Source organism: Hyperoodon ampullatus (genome assembly GCF_949752795.1).
Source record: "Hyperoodon ampullatus genome assembly, chromosome: 18".
NCBI classification, from domain to species: domain Eukaryota; kingdom Metazoa; phylum Chordata; class Mammalia; order Artiodactyla; family Ziphiidae; genus Hyperoodon; species Hyperoodon ampullatus.
The window spans coordinates 29,711,524-29,729,098 of NC_136931.1; the positions used below are offsets into that span (position 1 = coordinate 29,711,524).

Below are 17,575 nucleotides of genomic sequence, written 5' to 3' on the forward strand. Positions count from 1 at the left end.
ATACAGAAGGATCCTGCCATTTCTGCTGTCACCTGCATCAGGATTTCCTTACCATTCTCTTTTCAGCGATTTTCCGAAATACGTTATACCAAAAGAAACCTCTTGAGCACTACTGAAGGAGAGAGTCAGAAGGTAGCCACAAAGTCATAAATCCATTCCTATTCTGTCACTCTGGTCGCCCCCAGGATTGAGCTGGACATGGTAGAGACGGGCTGAGGACACAGCTCTGGGCCAAAGGGGAGCTTTCTCACTGACTCCCTCTCTCAGCTGCGAAGCGACAAAAGCACAGAAGCAGGGCACCACTCCCCAGCACCGTGTGCCTGCCTCCGGAGCCTCCTTGTACTGTAGGTACTTTGGCCTTTGGGAAACGGGCTCCTGACTAGGATCTCCCTTCCCGGTTGGTGTGACAGTTCAAAGAGCAAAAGTGATTAACAAGGCTTGGCCTGGACTCCACGGTGAGTAACTGTCGGGACTACTCAAAGGGAACTATCCACTTGTCTCGCTTTGTTATTTAACGCCAGGGCTGCCTATCACCTACAATGACGCCGTCCCTGGGGAGCATCCCATGATTAGGGAACCTCCACCCTGGCGTGGGGTGGACCGGCTACAGTGAGGAGCCCCCCTGGAAAGTTTAGGCAAAGAAGCCCCCGCCGAAATGAGCCATGATCCCTCCAGGAAAGGAAAACACAAGTGAGGAGGACTAGCGGCTGAAGGCAATGTTCACCGCGCTGCCGTTCCAGGAGACGGTACCGGAAACGTGCTTCCAAAGGACCGTGGTGGGGACCGGGGCTGGCAACGCCTGGGGACACATGGGCTGGGCGAAACGGTGGTGAGGGTCACATACGCCTGCCGTCTCTGACACCGCTCCCCGGCTCCAGCCAAGCCAGGGACACGAGCGGGAGGCGGGGGCTGTTCTCAGGCTACAGGAAACGGCGACCCGCAGGCCGGCGGCGCGGGGCCCGGGGCGGGGAAGACCGGAGGACGCGGGAGCTGGATTCCTGCACAACCCGCCAACAGGGTGGCTGCTCCCGTCGGGCACATTGGGAAGGGGCGGCCAGGGGGCTGGGACACCGCTTACCGCACGGCACCCGGTTCCTACGCTCCAGCCGGCACCGAAGTGGAATCCTGCGCTCGGCCCCGCCTGTTGCTCACAGCCCGGCCCAGGGCGCCGAGGGCGATGCGGACGGCGCGGGCGTGGGCGCGGGCGCGGACCCGCGGGGCGCGTGCAAGGCGGGGGCGGGGCCTCTGCGCCCGGGCCGCCTCCTCGGCCTATAACTGAGCCCCCGGGCTCCTCGCTCCCACACGGCCCCCACCGGACCCGTGCAGCCGCTTCGCCCCTTGCTTTGGACCTCGGGCCTCACTTCTCCTCCAGATGGACCCCAAGTGCTCCTGCCCCACTGGTAAGGGAGCCCTGGCTTTGAGCCTTAGGATGCCCCCTTCCCAGGCACAGGACGACAAGGGAGGGTTTTGAGTTTGAGCTCAGGAGGACTCCTGTCACGGGTCCGGGGCTTTCTTGGGAGCCAGGCCCCTGGGAGCAGGTCAGTCTCCCTTTGCCTCTCTGTTAACACTGAGGTCACGGGGGCTCCAGGCTGTCCTGATTGAGGTCACCCAGCTGGTCAGGGGATTGCTAGACCGGGACCCAGTGTTTGGAGGAGGCCTCGGAGCTGCCAGGACTGGATGGGAGGAGGGGACACTGCCTCTTTGGGGTTCAGGCCATGGGCCCTGGCCCCCGGCCCCAGTCAGCCTGGGCTGGGTCTGGAGCCTGGGACCTTCCCTGTGGAGTCCCATCAGGAGGGGACCTACTCTCCTTGGACCAGAAGAGACGAGCTGGGGCTTCTCTATCCGCCTGAGTGGACACGAGCTCCCAGGACTGGGTCCTGACGGAGGAGGGCTCAGGGAGGCATTGCTGACCGTCTGCTGTAGCTCCTGAATCCCTCTCCCTGCTCACTGCTGGCCTTTCCCTTCCTGGCAGGCGGCTCCTGCAGCTGCGCTGGCTCCTGCACCTGCAAGGCCTGCAGATGCACCTCCTGCAAGAAGAGTGAGTGTGCGGGGCCTTCTCTGGCAATGCGGGGTGTGGGCTGAGTGCGAGGAGGGAGCCCAGAGCTCAGCAGGCAGGAGCAGGACAGTGACCAAACTTCCCGGCACCCCCCTCACCAGGAAGGGATTCCCAGTCAGAGCTGGAATCGCCTTCGACATGACCGAGACCCAGGCGCGCACTAGAGAACAGGGAGACTGAGGCCCAGACGGGTCACCAACAAACAACCTCAGACCTGTCACTAGAACTAGTCCTCCTCCCTCCTGAGTCACGCTTCTGAATCCTCCCAGGGACTGAAGCACTGTAGGGACATGAACGAGTGACCCTGTGTGGCTTCTCGGACCTGGTGCAGCCCCTTCCTGTCGAAGCAGCCCAGAGCCTCCCTATCCCGAGCGGGAGCTGCTCTGTGAGGGGTTTGCCTCCACTTTGATCCTGAGGACGTGGCTCACATCACTGGTGGTGCTGGGGGCTGGCTTTGTCTTGTCCCCAGAGGCCCTGCTCAGTGTCTCTCCAAGGCGCTGTGCCCTGTCCCGGGCACAGATGGGGCAGGCAACCTGAACCTAGTGCCTGAGAGCAATTATCTCAGGACAGAGGACACCATCGTAAACTCAGGGTCTGGGCCTGAGGGCGGCTGGGGCCAGGCCTGCTGTTGGGAAGGGTGGTTGCGGACAACGCGTGGTCCGACTGCACGCTGCCCTTGCCTCCCCAGGCTGCTGCTCCTGCTGCCCCGTGGGCTGCGCCAAGTGTGCCCAGGGCTGCGTCTGCAAAGGGGCCTCGGACAAGTGCAGCTGCTGTGCCTGATGTCGCGGAGAGCCTGCCCCGGGTGTCAACAGAGCAACCAGGACAAACCTGCATTTTACCGTTTTTCATACAAGCGGACCTGACGCTACATTCCTTTTTCTGTGAAATATGTGAGTTGTAATAAAAGTTGTTGACTTTATTCTGGCTCTGTCTTCCTTTGTCTGTCTTGAACAAAGAGATGCCGTGCCCATCAGGGCTGGCGTGGGGAACTGGACTGGACGTGCAGAGACCTCGGCTCTGGACCAAAGAGTACCCCCCCACCCCCCAAAACACACGCACACGGAGCGTCTTAGCCCCTTAGGTTAAGTTGAGCTTCAGTTTCTCAGCTCCAAATGAAAACCTCGCCAGATGACATAGGGCACTGGACACACAGAGGACACACTCCCTCTATTCCCCTTACGAGTATGGATTGCAGAGAACGTTGTCCATTTCTCATTTTCCTTCTCTGGGGGCCCCTGCCAAACTCAGTCCTCGGTGATGAGAGCCTGGAAAAGTACCCAGAGGGGATGGAATCCCACACCCCTCTTGTTTGACTTCTACACGGGACTGGCGTCTAAAACACCCTGGAAAGACCTATTTGTATTTTCGGCCACAGTTTTAACCCTGGTCAGTAAAAAGAATCGCTAAGATAAAATGTAAAAGGACACTATATGTGACACCCATTTTTCCCTTCAACACGTCAAATCACCCTCATACGTGGAGGAGCAATTCTGAAAGCTGGACGCTTTCATATGCTGCACTTACATGGAAGGTGTGCCCGAGTCCTGGGAACGCTTCACAGATGCCCCACTGTGCGGACCACACACGCCCGGAGCAGCCCTGCCCCCTGCCTCCCCACAGGGAACATCAGTCTTGGCTTGCCCAGGGCTACTGACAGGACACTCGCCACCCGTGACAGCTCCCTGCAGGGCCTTGGCTCTGAATCTTCGCAAGGTCCTCCCTAGATCAGGCTGACATCTTCCCTTCCCTCAAATGCAGCCCGTGGCTACTTGACACCCCGATAGTGATTTGAATTTGGTGGGAATTTCCCAGCTGTTTCCCTGAGACTTGCTTTCAGAAGAAGGACTTCATGTGTTCCTCTGCAGAGTGATGGTGGTGCTGCAGTGCGGAGGGCCTGGTGCTGTTTATTAGCAAGAAGTGTGTGCTGAGGGAACAGGTAATATAGTTCAGGTGTTGCGCCCCCTGGCGGTCTGGGGAGGGAATTCCTAGTTGATGGGCACTCGGAGAGAAAGAGGAGACACGTGGCTCAGAAGTCAGGAGCAAGATTGCCCACAGGTGCCCTGTGTGAAGGGGGCATTTCGGGAGCCGGCCCGTTCTGCGTGCGTGGGTGTTGGTGTCAGGCACTCGGGTTCACAGCCAGCATGCCACTTCCTGACCTGGCAAGTCACTGATACTCTCTGAGATTTCATTTCCTCCTTTCGATAAAAAAGATTAATTTCAATGAGGGGGAATAAGCCAGATAGTGGCCTGGCTCCTAGCTCGGGCTTCCCGAACGGTGTCCTTTATGATCGCTCTCTCCACACTGACATTTGTGCACAGAGAATCCTTGAGCTCCCAACAAGCTCCTGGAGAAAGGCTCCCTGGTTTGCAAGCAAGCTCATGGTGAGGGCAGAGGTGGATAGGAACCTTGCTTATCCAGTGCCAGAGGGCGTAGGGATGTTCTCCAACAAGCCCCATGGAACGAGTCACCGCCACAGCATTTGCACAGACTCAGTGAACCTGCAAGGTCTGGAGTGATGGTGCCAATTGCAGAGAGGTTAAGCAACTTACCCAAGGGCACACAGCCTATACTCAGAGGACTACACCTACACCACAGCTGTCTCACCTCCCGGCCACATGGGGCCGGTTATGACATCACTGGAGGCTGAATCCGGCCTCTCCTTTTTCAGGGCTGCAAGGGTCTTCGGAGACAGTCCAGCTGTGCTCCTGGCTGCAGAGGTGGGAGGCTGAAGCCCACAGAGGTCACAGAGCTGTGCAGAGGGCTCTGACTGCCAGCTCAGGGCTTTCCCACTGCTGCCTCTGTGCCAGGTGTTCAGTGTTCTCACCTTTCATGGGATGACATGGTGTCCGGTTGGGCGGGGGGCTGCAGTCAGCCTGCAGGAGGGCCAGTCCCATCTGTGTCACACATAGCCCTGTGACATAACCTCTCTCTGGCTCAGTCTCCTCTGCTCTAAAGGGCAAAATAACAGTGTCTGGCTCTCGGGATTACAGAATTGAATACATGCAAAGAAGGTCAGAACATACTGGGCACTCAGGGAGTAATCTATCGTACCACCGATTCATTTATTTATCTCTTTATTTATTTGTTATCATTAGCCTAGGAGACATTGTCCTCCTTCCAGACACGCAAGCAAGGATGGTGTGTTTAGCTCTGTGCTCTGGGCCGTCCTCATCAACCCTGTGAGCCTGGGACCAGTTCCCCTGAGAGGGTTATCCTGCCTTCACGCAAAGAGCCGTTGACACTACAGGTAGAAAGCCGTGAGTAACACAGTCGGTGTCCTCCTAACACATACAGAAGGATCCTGCCATTTCTGCTGTCACCTGCATCAGGATTTCCTTACCATTCTCTTTTCAGCGATTTTCCGAAATACGTTATACCAAAAGAAACCTCTTGAGCACTACTGAAGGAGAGAGTCAGAAGGTAGCCACAAAGTCATAAATCCATTCCTATTCTGTCACTCTGGTCGCCCCCAGGATTGAGCTGGACATGGTAGAGACGGGCTGAGGACACAGCTCTGCGCCAAAGGGGAGCTTTCTCACTGACTCCCTCTCTCAGCTGCGAAGCGACAAAAGCACAGAAGCAGGGCACCACTCCCCAGCACCGTGTGCCTGCCTCCGGAGCCTCCTTGTACTGTAGGTACTTTGGCCTTTGGGAAACGGGCTCCTGACTAGGATCTCCCTTCCCGGTTGGTGTGACAGTTCAAAGAGCAAAAGTGATTAACAAGGCTTGGCCTGGACTCCACGGTGAGTAACTGTCGGGACTACTCAAAGGGAACTATCCACTTGTCTCGCTTTGTTATTTAACGCCAGGGCTGCCTATCACCTACAATGACGCCGTCCCTGGGGAGCATCCCATGATTAGGGAACCTCCACCCTGGCGTGGGGTGGACCGGCTACAGTGAGGAGCCCCCCTGGAAAGTTTAGGCAAAGAAGCCCCCGCCGAAATGAGCCATGATCCCTCCAGGAAAGGAAAACACAAGTGAGGAGGACTAGCGGCTGAAGGCAATGTTCACCGCGCTGCCGTTCCAGGAGACGGTACCGGAAACGTGCTTCCAAAGGACCGTGGTGGGGACCGGGGCTGGCAACGCCTGGGGACACATGGGCTGGGCGAAACGGTGGTGAGGGTCACATACGCCTGCCGTCTCTGACACCGCTCCCCGGCTCCAGCCAAGCCAGGGACACGAGCGGGAGGCGGGGGCTGTTCTCAGGCTGCAGGAAACGGCGACCCGCAGGCCGGCGGCGCGGGGCCCGGGGCGGGGAAGACCGGAGGACGCGGGAGCTGGATTCCTGCACAACCCGCCAACAGGGTGGCTGCTCCCGTCGGGCACATTGGGAAGGGGCGGCCAGGGGGCTGGGACACCGCTTACCGCACGGCACCCGGTTCCTCCGCTCCAGCCGGCACCGAAGTGGAATCGTGCGCTCGGCCCCGCCTGTTGCTCACAGCCCGGCCCAGGGCGCTGAGGGCGCTGCGGACGGCGCGGGCGTGGGCGCGGGCGCGGGCGCGGGCGCGGGCGCGGACCCGCGGGGCGCGTGCAAGGCGGGGGCGGGGCCTCTGCGCCCGGGCCGCCTCCTCGGCCTATAACTGAGCCCCCGGGCTCCTCGCTCCCACACGGCCCCCACCGGACCCGTGCAGCCGCTTCGCCCCTTGCTTTGGACCTCGGGCCTCACTTCTCCTCCAGATGGACCCCAAGTGCTCCTGCCCCACTGGTAAGGGAGCCCTGGCTTTGAGCCTTAGGATGCCCCCTTCCCAGGCACAGGACGACAAGGGAGGGTTTTGAGTTTGAGCTCAGGAGGACTCCTGTCACGGGTCCGGGGCTTTCTTGGGAGCCAGGCCCCTGGGAGCAGGTCAGTCTCCCTTTGCCTCTCTGTTAACACTGAGGTCACGGGGGCTCCAGGCTGTCCTGATTGAGGTCACCCAGCTGGTCAGGGGATTGCTAGACCGGGACCCAGTGTTTGGAGGAGGCCTCGGAGCTGCCAGGACTGGATGGGAGGAGGGGACACTGCCTCTTTGGGGTTCAGGCCATGGGCCCTGGCCCCCGGCCCCAGTCACCCTGGGCTGGGTCTGGAGCCTGGGACCTTCCCTGTGGAGTCCCATCAGGAGGGGACCTACTCTCCTTGGACCAGAAGAGACGAGCTGGGGCTTCTCTATCCGCCTGAGTGGACACGAGCTCCCAGGACTGGGTCCTGACGGAGGAGGGCTCAGGGAGGCATTGCTGACCGTCTGCTGTAGCTCCTGCATCCCTCTCCCTGCTCACTGCTGGCCTTTCCCTTCCTGGCAGGCGGCTCCTGCAGCTGCGCTGGCTCCTGCACCTGCAAGGCCTGCAGATGCACGTCCTGCAAGAAGAGTGAGTGTGCGGGGCCTTCTCTGGGAATGCGGGGTGTGGGCTGAGTGCGAGGAGGGAGCCCAGAGCTCAGCAGGCAGGAGCAGGAGAGAGACCAAACTTCCCGGCACCCTCCTCACCAGAAAGGGATTCCCAATCAGAGCTGGAATCGCCTTCGACGTGACCGAGACCCAGGCGCGCACTAGAGAACAGGGAGACTGAGGCCCAGACGGGTCACCAACAAACAACCTCAGACCTGTCACTAGAACTAGTCCTCCTGCCTCCTGAGGCCCGCTTCTGAATCCTCCCAGGGACTGAAGCACTGTAGGGACATGAGCGAGTGACCCTGTGTGGCTTCTCGGACCTGGTGCAGCCCCTTCCTGTCGAAGCAACCCAGAGCTTCCCTATCCCGAGCGGGAGCTACTCTGTGAGGGGTTTGCCTCCACTTTGATCCTGAGGACGTGGCTCACATCACTGGTGGTGCTGGGGGCCGGCTTTCTCTTGCCCCAGAGGCCCTGCTCACTGTCTGTCCAAGGCGCTGTGCCCTGTCCTGGGCACAGATGGGGCAGGCAACCTGAACCTAGTGCCTGAGAGCAATTATCTCAGGACAGAGGACACCATCGTAAACTCAGGGTCTGGGCCTGAGGGCGGCTGGGGCCAGGCCTGCTGTTGGGAAGGGTGGTTGTGGACAACGCGTGGTCCGACTGCACGCTGCCCTTGCCTCCCCAGGCTGCTGCTCCTGCTGCCCCGTGGGCTGCGCCAAGTGTGCCCAGGGCTGCGTCTGCAAAGGGGCCTCGGACAAGTGCAGCTGCTGTGCCTGATGTCGCGGAGAGCCTGCCCCAGGTGTCAATGGAGGACCACGGGCCAACCTGTGTTTTTATACAACTCTGACTTGATTGCTACATTCCCTTTCCTATGAAATATGTGAGTTGTAATAAAAGCTGTTGACACTCTTCCGACTCGGCTCTTTTTTCTGTGCATTGGGAATAAGGGCTCCTGCCCTACACCAGCCAGGGCTGGTGTAGGAGACTGGATGAGAAGTGCAGAGACTTGGGTACTGGAACAAAATGTGAGTCCCTCACAAACTGAGTGCCTAAGACAAGCCACACTCCCTCACTGGGTTCATCTTCCGTAAAATGGAAGAGCATTAGACCAGATGCTCTAAGGGTGTTGAGCAGATACAAGGTCCCCTCCATTCTCATGGCAAGGGTTCGTGGCATGGCAAGGGTTGGTGATTTCTCCATGCCTCATTTCCCATCCTCTGATTTCCCTGGCTAACTTCACGTCCTCATAGATTTTAGGCTTCATAGACTCTAAAGAAGTTGGAATCACACCTCCAGTTACCTGAATCCCTACCTGGAAGTCTCAAACTCCCTGCACTGAAAGATGTGTGAATTTTCTAGCTGTGGTTTTTATTTTCTAACGTCACAAACCTAAACTTTGGTAAAATAAAATTAAGTGAACTACTAAGAAAAATTTCAAAGGACACAAAATACAAAACCCAATTGTTGATTCAATAAATTTGAATAAATGTATGAGGATCAGAGTAGTACAGGAAAAATTTAAAAAGTAAAAACATGTTTGTTCGCCTGAAACTAACACAATATTGTAAATCAGCTACACTTCAATTATTAAAAAAAAAAACCATGAGTTCATCAAAGGAGTATGTTGAACACGGAAAACACTTTCAAACGCCCCACTGTGTGGATCACCCACACCTGAAGTAGCTCTTCCCACCATCCCCACAGGGAACATCCGTCTCGGCTGGCCCAGTGCCAGTGAGAGGACACCTGCTACCCCTGAGAGCTCCCTGTGGTGAGTTGGCTCTGAATCTTTGGAAGTTCCTTTAGGTCAGGCTGAACGCTGCCTTCAAAATCCAGCCCTTGGCTACTGGAAACCACAAAGTGACTAGGAATTTGTAGGTAATGCCCAGCCACTTCCCAACAAGAGGCAGAGTACCTGGAAATTGGTTCCAGATGAAGGACTTCATGTCTGCCTGTGCAGGGTAGTGTCAGATTCTGCATTTACAACGTGGTGGTGGTATTTACTAGGAAGGAGTGAGGCGCTGAGTGACCTGTAAATAATGGCGAGAGCTGGTCCTCCTGACAACTTCTGGAGGGATTTGCTATTTGATGGAAAGTCAAAGAGAAAGACGAGTCACGTGGCCCAAGTGTCAGGACCACACTCACCCACAGGTGTCCTGTGTGAAGAGGGGATTTCAGGAGCCAGCCTGTGCTGGGTGCGTGGGTGCTGGTGTCAGGCAGTCTTGGTTCACAGACCACAGTGGCCCTTACCAGCCGCGTATCCTAAATGAGTCGCTCGACCTCTCTAAGTCTCCATTTCCTATAAAAAGGAGATGATATCCCTGTGTGGTATTGAGAGTGGCCTAGCTCCTCACTAGGGCTTAATAAACTCTGTCTATTAGGATGCTTCTGTTCACAGTGACTTTACTGGGACACAATCTTGCTGAATTCCAACAAGCTCTTGGGGAAAGGCTCATGGTTTTGCAAGCATCACTCCAGGCTGGAGGTTAAGGTTTGATTGCAAATTTACTGATCCACTGGCAGGGGGAGTGTGGATGCCCTGCAATAGCCCCCCCCCAGGATAAAATGCTGCCACACCATTTGGAGAAACACAAAATCAATGCCCACCCTTCCTATCACTTGATCTATATTGAACCAGTAACACAGTGAACCTGCAGGGGCTGGAATGATTGCGCCAGCTACCCAGAGTTTCAGCAACCTGCCTAAGGGCACACAGATCATATTCAGAGGTCTGAAGCTATAGCAAGGCTGTCTCACCTCCTTGCCAAAGGTCGCTGATTAGGAGGTCACTGAAGGCTGAGTCCTGCCTATCATTACTCAGAGCTGGAAGTGTCCTTTCAGACAGTCTAGTTGTGCTTCTGGCTGCAGAGATGGGAGACTAAAGTCCAGAGAGGTCACAGAGCTATGCAGAGGGATGTGACTGCCTGCTCAGTGCCCTTCCCACTGCTGAATACTGAAAGGGAAATAACCACTTGTCATGCTTTGCTATTTAATGCCAGGTCTGCCCATCACTTACAATGATCCCTTCCACGGGGTGGGATCTCATCCTTTGGGAACCTCCATCCTGGTGCAGGGTGGACTGGCTAGGATCAGGAAATCCCCTGCCAAGTTTAGGCCAGGAGCACAGGGACAAGTGTGCCCATCCATCCATTCAGTAGTGCAGAAAAGAAGGAAGGATGGGAGGCAGAGGCCTGAGTTGGTCGCGGTGCTCTTACGGAGAAACGTTAGAGAAACGCTGCCTAAGGACCATCGTGGGGACCAGGACAGGAAATGGTGGGGGAAGAGGGAGTCGGAGGATTGGTGGTGAAGGTCACATCCACCGCCGCTCTCTGCACACAACTCCCAGGATCCAGCCATGCCTGGGACGGGAGCGCGAGACTAGGGTTGCACACGGGCTCCGGAAAGGGGGAACCTGAAGACAACAGCGCGGGGGCCGGTGGTGGGGAAGACAGCGAGGATACAGAGGCTGGCTTGCTGGAAAATCCCGGAACAAGGTGGCTGCCGCCCTCGGGAAAATCGGGAGGGGCGGACAGGGAGGCTAGGACACCGCGCACCTCCTGGCAAACAGTCCCTACCGGCGAGCAGGCACCAAATACGGCTCTCCGTGCGCAGAGCGGACCCACGTACACTGGGAGAATCCTGTCTCGGCCCCAGGGGTTGCTCACGGCCGGGCCCCCGGCGCTGCGGGCGGGGCGGGCGCAGATCCGCGGGGCGGGTGCAAGGAGGGGGTGGGACCTCTGCGCCCGGGCCGCCTCCTCTGGGTACAAACACTGCAAGCAGGCTCCTAGGCTCGACACGCCTCCCACCAGCTCACGGGCCTCTTGGCCGCTTGCTTTCTACCCCCGGCCTCGCCTTGGCTCCAAATGGACCCCAACTGCTCCTGCCCCACTGGTAAGGAACCCCTGGCTCTGGGCCTTGGATGCCCGCTTCTCAGCCCAGGACACAGTGTCCCTGGGGTTAGATGAGGAAGAAGTTTCAATTTGAGCACAAGTGGACGGCCACGGTTCACCCAGTGCTTTCTTCCCAGCCAGGGCAGCGACAGCATTTTTTTAATCTATTTTTTGTTTTTTGTTTTTTGGCTGTACCACTCAGCTTGTGGGAGCTTAGTTCCCTGACCGGGGACGGAACCCAGACACTAGGAAGTGAGAGCGCTGTCCCGTAACCACTAGATCGCCAGAGATTTCCAGCCTCTATTTTTGAATGGGGGGTACAGAGGCTCAAGACTGCCTTTGTTGAGGTCACCCAGCAGGTCACGGAATTGCTAGACCCAGGGTTTGGAGGAGGCCTCGGAGCTGCCAGGACTTGATGGGAGGAGGGGACACTGCCTCTTTGGGGTTCACGCCATGGGCCCTGGCCCCCGGCCCCAGTCAGCCTGGGCTGGGCCTGGAGCCTGGGACCTTCCCTGTGGAGTCCCATCAGGAGGGGACCTACTCTCCTTGGACCAGAAGACACGAGCTGGGGCTTCTCTATCCGCCTGAGTGGACACGAGCTCCCAGGGCCGCGTCCTGACGGAGGAGGAGGGCTCAGGGAGGCATTGCTGACCGTCTGCTGTAGCTCCTGCATCCCTCTCCCTGCTCACTGCTGGCCTTTCCCTTCCTGGCAGGTGGCTCCTGCAGCTGCGCTGGCTCCTGCACCTGCAAGGCCTGCAGATGCACCTCCTGCAAGAAGAGTGAGTGTGCGGGGCCTTCTCTGGCAATGCGGGGTGTGGGCTGAGTGCGAGGAGGGAGCCCAGAGCTCAGCAGGCAGGAGCAGGACAGTGACCAAACTTCCCGGCACCCCCCTCACCAGGAAGGGATTCCCAGTCAGAGCTGGAATCGCCTTCGACATGACCGAGACCCAGGCGCGCACTAGAGAACAGGGAGACTGAGGCCCAGACGGGTCACCAACAAACAACCTCAGACCTGTCACTAGAACTAGTCCTCCTCCCTCCTGAGTCACGCTTCTGAATCCTCCCAGGGACTGAAGCACTGTAGGGACATGAACGAGTGACCCTGTGTGGCTTCTCGGACCTGGTGCAGCCCCTTCCTGTCGAAGCAGCCCAGAGCCTCCCTATCCCGAGCGGGAGCTGCTCTGTGAGAGGTTTGCCTCCACTTTGATCCTGAGGACGTGGCTCACATCACTGGTGGTGCTGGGGGCTGGCTTTGTCTTGTCCCCAGAGGCCCTGCTCAGTGTCTCTCCAAGGCGCTGTGCCCTGTCCCGGGCACAGATGGGGCAGGCAACCTGAACCTAGTGCCTGAGAGCAATTATCTCAGGACAGAGGACACCATCGTAAACTCAGGGTCTGGGCCTGAGGGCGGCTGGGGCCAGGCCTGCTGTTGGGAAGGGTGGTTGTGGACAACGCATGGTCCGACTGCACGCTGCCCTTGCCTCCCCAGGCTGCTGCTCCTGCTGCCCCGTGGGCTGCGCCAAGTGTGCCCAGGGCTGCGTCTGCAAAGGGGCCTCGGACAAGTGCAGCTGCTGTGCCTGATGTCGCGGAGAGCCTGCCCCAGGTGTCAATGGAGGACCACGGGCCGACCTGTGTTTTTATACAACTCTCACTTGATTGCTACATTCCCTTTCCTATGAAATATGTGAGTTGTAATAAAAGCTGTTGACACTCTTCCGACTCGGCTCTTTTTTCTGTGCATTGGGAATAAGGGCTCCTGCCCTACACCAGGGCTGGTGTAGGAGACTGGATGAGAAGTGCAGAGACTTGGGTACTGGAACAAAATGTGAGTCCCTCACAAACTGAGTGCCTAAGACAAGCCACACTCCCTCACTGGGTTCATCTTCCGTAAAATGGAAGAGCATTAGACCAGATGCTCTAAGGGTGTTGAGCAGATACAAGGTCCCCTCCATTCTCATGGCAAGGGTTCGTGGCATGGCAAGGGTTGGTGACTTCTCCATGCCTCATTTCCCATCCTCTGATTTCCCTGGCTAACTTCACGTCCTCATAGATTTTAGGCTTCATAGACTCTAAAGAAGCTGGAATCACACCTCCAGTTACCTGAATCCCTACCTGGAAGTCTCAAACTCCCTGCACTGAAAGATGTGTGAATTTTCTAGCTGTGGTTTTTATTTTCTAACGTCACAAACCTAAACTTTGGTAAAATAAAATTAAGTGAACTACTAAGAAAAATTTCAAAGGACACAAAATACAAAACCCAATTGTTGATTCAATAAATTTGAATAAATGTATGAGGATCAGAGTAGTACAGGAAAAATTTAAAAAGTAAAAACATGTTTGTTCACCTGAAACTAACACAATATTGTAAATCAGCTACACTTCAATTATTAAAAAAAAACCATGAGTTCATCAAAGGAGTATGTTGAACACGGAAAACACTTTCAAACGCCCCACTGTGTGGATCACCCACACCTGAAGTAGCTCTTCCCACCATCCCCACAGGGAACATCCGTCTCGGCTGGCCCAGTGCCAGTGAGAGGACACCTGCTACCCCTGAGAGCTCCCTGTGGTGAGTTGGCTCTGAATCTTTGGAAGTTCCTTTAGGTCAGGCTGAACGCTGCCTTCAAAATCCAGCCCTTGGCTACTGGAAACCACAAAGTGACTAGGAATTTGTAGGTAATGCCCAGCCACTTCCCAACAAGAGGCAGAGTACCTGGAAATTGGTTCCAGATGAAGGACTTCATGTCTGCCTGTGCAGGGTAGTGTCAGATTCTGCATTTACAACGTGGTGGTGGTATTTACTAGGAAGGAGTGAGGCGCTGAGTGACCTGTAAATAATGGCGAGAGCTGGTCCTCCTGACAACTTCTGGAGGGATTTGCTATTTGATGGAAAGTCAAAGAGAAAGACGAGTCACGTGGCCCAAGTGTCAGGACCACACTCACCCACAGGTGTCCTGTGTGAAGAGGGGATTTCAGGAGCCAGCCTGTGCTGGGTGCGTGGGTGCTGGTGTCAGGCAGTCTTGGTTCACAGACCACAGTGGCCCTTACCAGCCGCGTATCCTAAATGAGTCGCTCGACCTCTCTAAGTCTCCATTTCCTATAAAAAGGAGATGATATCCCTGTGTGGTATTGAGAGTGGCCTAGCTCCTCACTAGGGCTTAATAAACTCTGTCTATTAGGATGCTTCTGTTCACAGTGACTTTACTGGGACACAATCTTGCTGAATTCCAACAAGCTCTTGGGGAAAGGCTCATGGTTTTGCAAGCATCACTCCAGGCTGGAGGTTAAGGTTTGATTGCAAATTTACTGATCCACTGGCAGGGGGAGTGTGGATGCCCTGCAATAGCCCCCCCCCCCCAGGATAAAATGCTGCCACACCATTTGGAGAAACACAAAATCAATGCCCACCCTTCCTATCACTTGATCTATATTGAACCAGTAACACAGTGAACCTGCAGGGGCTGGAATGATTGCGCCAGCTACCCAGAGTTTCAGCAACCTGCCTAAGGGCACACAGATCATATTCAGAGGTCTGAAGCTATAGCAAGGCTGTCTCACCTCCTTGCCAAAGGTCGCTGATTAGGAGGTCACTGAAGGCTGAGTCCTGCCTATCATTACTCAGAGCTGGAAGTGTCCTTTCAGACAGTCTAGTTGTGCTTCTGGCTGCAGAGATGGGAGACTAAAGTCCAGAGAGGTCACAGAGCTATGCAGAGGGATGTGACTGCCTGCTCAGTGCCCTTCCCACTGCTGAATACTGAAAGGGAAATAACCACTTGTCATGCTTTGCTATTTAATGCCAGGTCTGCCCATCACTTACAATGATCCCTTCCACGGGGTGGGATCTCATCCTTTGGGAACCTCCATCCTGGTGCAGGGTGGACTGGCTAGGATCAGGAAATCCCCTGCCAAGTTTAGGCCAGGAGCACAGGGACAAGTGTGCCCATCCATCCATTCAGTAGTGCAGAAAAGAAGGAAGGATGGGAGGCAGAGGCCTGAGTTGGTCGCGGTGCTCTTACGGAGAAACGTTAGAGAAACGCTGCCTAAGGACCATCGTGGGGACCAGGACAGGAAATGGTGGGGGAAGAGGGAGTCGGAGGATTGGTGGTGAAGGTCACATCCACCGCCGCTCTCTGCACACAACTCCCAGGATCCAGCCATGCCTGGGACGGGAGCGCGAGACTAGGGTTGCACACGGGCTCCGGAAAGGGGGAACCTGAAGACAACAGCGCGGGGGCCGGTGGTGGGGAAGACAGCGAGGATACAGAGGCTGGCTTGCTGGAAAATCCCGGAACAAGGTGGCTGCCGCCCTCGGGAAAATCGGGAGGGGCGGACAGGGAGGCTAGGACACCGCGCACCTCCTGGCAAACAGTCCCTACCGGCGAGCAGGCACCAAATACGGCTCTCCGTGCGCAGAGCGGACCCACGTACACTGGGAGAATCCTGTCTCGGCCCCAGGGGTTGCTCACGGCCGGGCCCCCGGCGCTGCGGGCGGGGCGGGCGCAGATCCGCGGGGCGGGTGCAAGGAGGGGGTGGGACCTCTGCGCCCGGGCCGCCTCCTCTGGGTACAAACACTGCAAGCAGGCTCCTAGGCTCGACACGCCTCCCACCAGCTCACGGGCCTCTTGGCCGCTTGCTTTCTACCCCCGGCCTCGCCTTGGCTCCAAATGGACCCCAACTGCTCCTGCCCCACTGGTAAGGAACCCCTGGCTCTGGGCCTTGGATGCCCGCTTCTCAGCCCAGGACACAGTGTCCCTGGGGTTAGATGAGGAAGAAGTTTCAATTTGAGCACAAGTGGACGGCCACGGTTCACCCAGTGCTTTCTTCCCAGCCAGGGCAGCGACAGCATTTTTTTAATCTATTTTTTGTTTTTTGTTTTTTGGCTGTACCACTCAGCTTGTGGGAGCTTAGTTCCCTGACCGGGGACGGAACCCAGACACTAGGAAGTGAGAGCGCTGTCCCGTAACCACTAGATCGCCAGAGATTTCCAGCCTCTATTTTTGAATGGGGGGTACAGAGGCTCAAGACTGCCTTTGTTGAGGTCACCCAGCAGGTCACGGAATTGCTAGACCCAGGGTTTGGAGGAGGCCTCGGAGCTGCCAGGACTTGATGGGAGGAGGGGACACTGCCTCTTTGGGGTTCACGCCATGGGCCCTGGCCCCCGGCCCCAGTCAGCCTGGGCTGGGTCTGGAGCCTGGGACCTTCCCTGTGGAGTCCCATCAGGAGGGGACCTACTCTCCTTGGACCAGAAGACACGAGCTGGGGCTTCTCTATCCGCCTGAGTGGACACGAGCTCCCAGGGCCGCGTCCTGACGGAGGAGGAGGGCTCAGGGAGGCATTGCTGACCGTCTGCTGTAGCTCCTGCATCCCTCTCCCTGCTCACTGCTGGCCTTTCCCTTCCTGGCAGGCGGCTCCTGCAGCTGCGCTGGCTCCTGCACCTGCAAGGCCTGCAGATGCACCTCCTGCAAGAAGAGTGAGTGTGCGGGGCCTTCTCTGGCAATGCGGGGTGTGGGCTGAGTGCGAGGAGGGAGCCCAGAGCTCAGCAGGCAGGAGCAGGACAGTGACCAAACTTCCCGGCACCCCCCTCACCAGGAAGGGATTCCCAGTCAGAGCTGGAATCGCCTTCGACATGACCGAGACCCAGGCGCGCACTAGAGAACAGGGAGACTGAGGCCCAGACGGGTCACCAACAAACAACCTCAGACCTGTCACTAGAACTAGTCCTCCTCCCTCCTGAGTCACGCTTCTGAATCCTCCCAGGCACTGAAGCACTGTAGGGACATGAACGAGTGACCCTGTGTGGCTTCTCGGACCTGGTGCAGCCCCTTCCTGTCGAAGCAGCCCAGAGCCTCCCTATCCCGAGCGGGAGCTGCTCTGTGAGGGGTTTGCCTCCACTTTGATCCTGAGGACGTGGCTCACATCACTGGTGGTGCTGGGGGCTGGCTTTGTCTTGTCCCCAGAGGCCCTGCTCAGTGTCTCTCCAAGGCGCTGTGCCCTGTCCCGGGCACAGATGGGGCAGGCAACCTGAACCTAGTGCCTGAGAGCAATTATCTCAGGACAGAGGACACCATCGTAAACTCAGGGTCTGGGCCTGAGGGCGGCTGGGGCCAGGCCTGCTGTTGGGAAGGGTGGTTGCGGACAACGCGTGGTCCGACTGCACGCTGCCCTTGCCTCCCCAGGCTGCTGCTCCTGCTGCCCCGTGGGCTGCGCCAAGTGTGCCCAGGGCTGCGTCTGCAAAGGGGCCTCGGACAAGTGCAGCTGCTGTGCCTGA

The 17,575-nt window shown here is 57.2% G+C and overlaps 4 protein-coding genes across 4 annotated transcripts; all 4 read left to right on the forward strand.

Moving 5' to 3' along the window:
* Positions 1-1,372: 1,372 nt before the first annotated feature.
* LOC307066380 (metallothionein-1E-like) lies at positions 1,373-2,836 on the forward strand (the record flags this gene model as incomplete). Its single annotated transcript, XM_079723518.1, has 3 exons — positions 1,373-1,400; positions 1,973-2,038; positions 2,745-2,836. 3 exons carry the CDS (start codon positions 1,373-1,375, stop codon positions 2,834-2,836), a joined length of 186 nt encoding a protein of 61 aa, XP_079579644.1.
* A 3,899-nt stretch (positions 2,837-6,735) lies between these two features.
* Positions 6,736-8,198, forward strand: LOC307066435 (metallothionein-1E-like; the record flags this gene model as incomplete). The annotated part of the gene is made up of 3 exons (XM_079723588.1): positions 6,736-6,763; positions 7,336-7,401; positions 8,107-8,198. The coding sequence occupies 3 exons, from the start codon at positions 6,736-6,738 to the stop codon at positions 8,196-8,198; spliced, it is 186 nt and encodes a 61-aa protein (XP_079579714.1).
* A 3,086-nt stretch (positions 8,199-11,284) lies between these two features.
* LOC307066489 (metallothionein-1E) lies at positions 11,285-12,888 on the forward strand (the record flags this gene model as incomplete). The annotated part of the gene is made up of 3 exons (XM_079723662.1): positions 11,285-11,312; positions 12,025-12,090; positions 12,797-12,888. The coding sequence occupies 3 exons, from the start codon at positions 11,285-11,287 to the stop codon at positions 12,886-12,888; spliced, it is 186 nt and encodes a 61-aa protein (XP_079579788.1).
* A 3,083-nt stretch (positions 12,889-15,971) lies between these two features.
* Positions 15,972-17,575, forward strand: LOC307066549 (metallothionein-1E; the record flags this gene model as incomplete). The annotated part of the gene is made up of 3 exons (XM_079723727.1): positions 15,972-15,999; positions 16,712-16,777; positions 17,484-17,575. 3 exons carry the CDS (start codon positions 15,972-15,974, stop codon positions 17,573-17,575), a joined length of 186 nt encoding a protein of 61 aa, XP_079579853.1.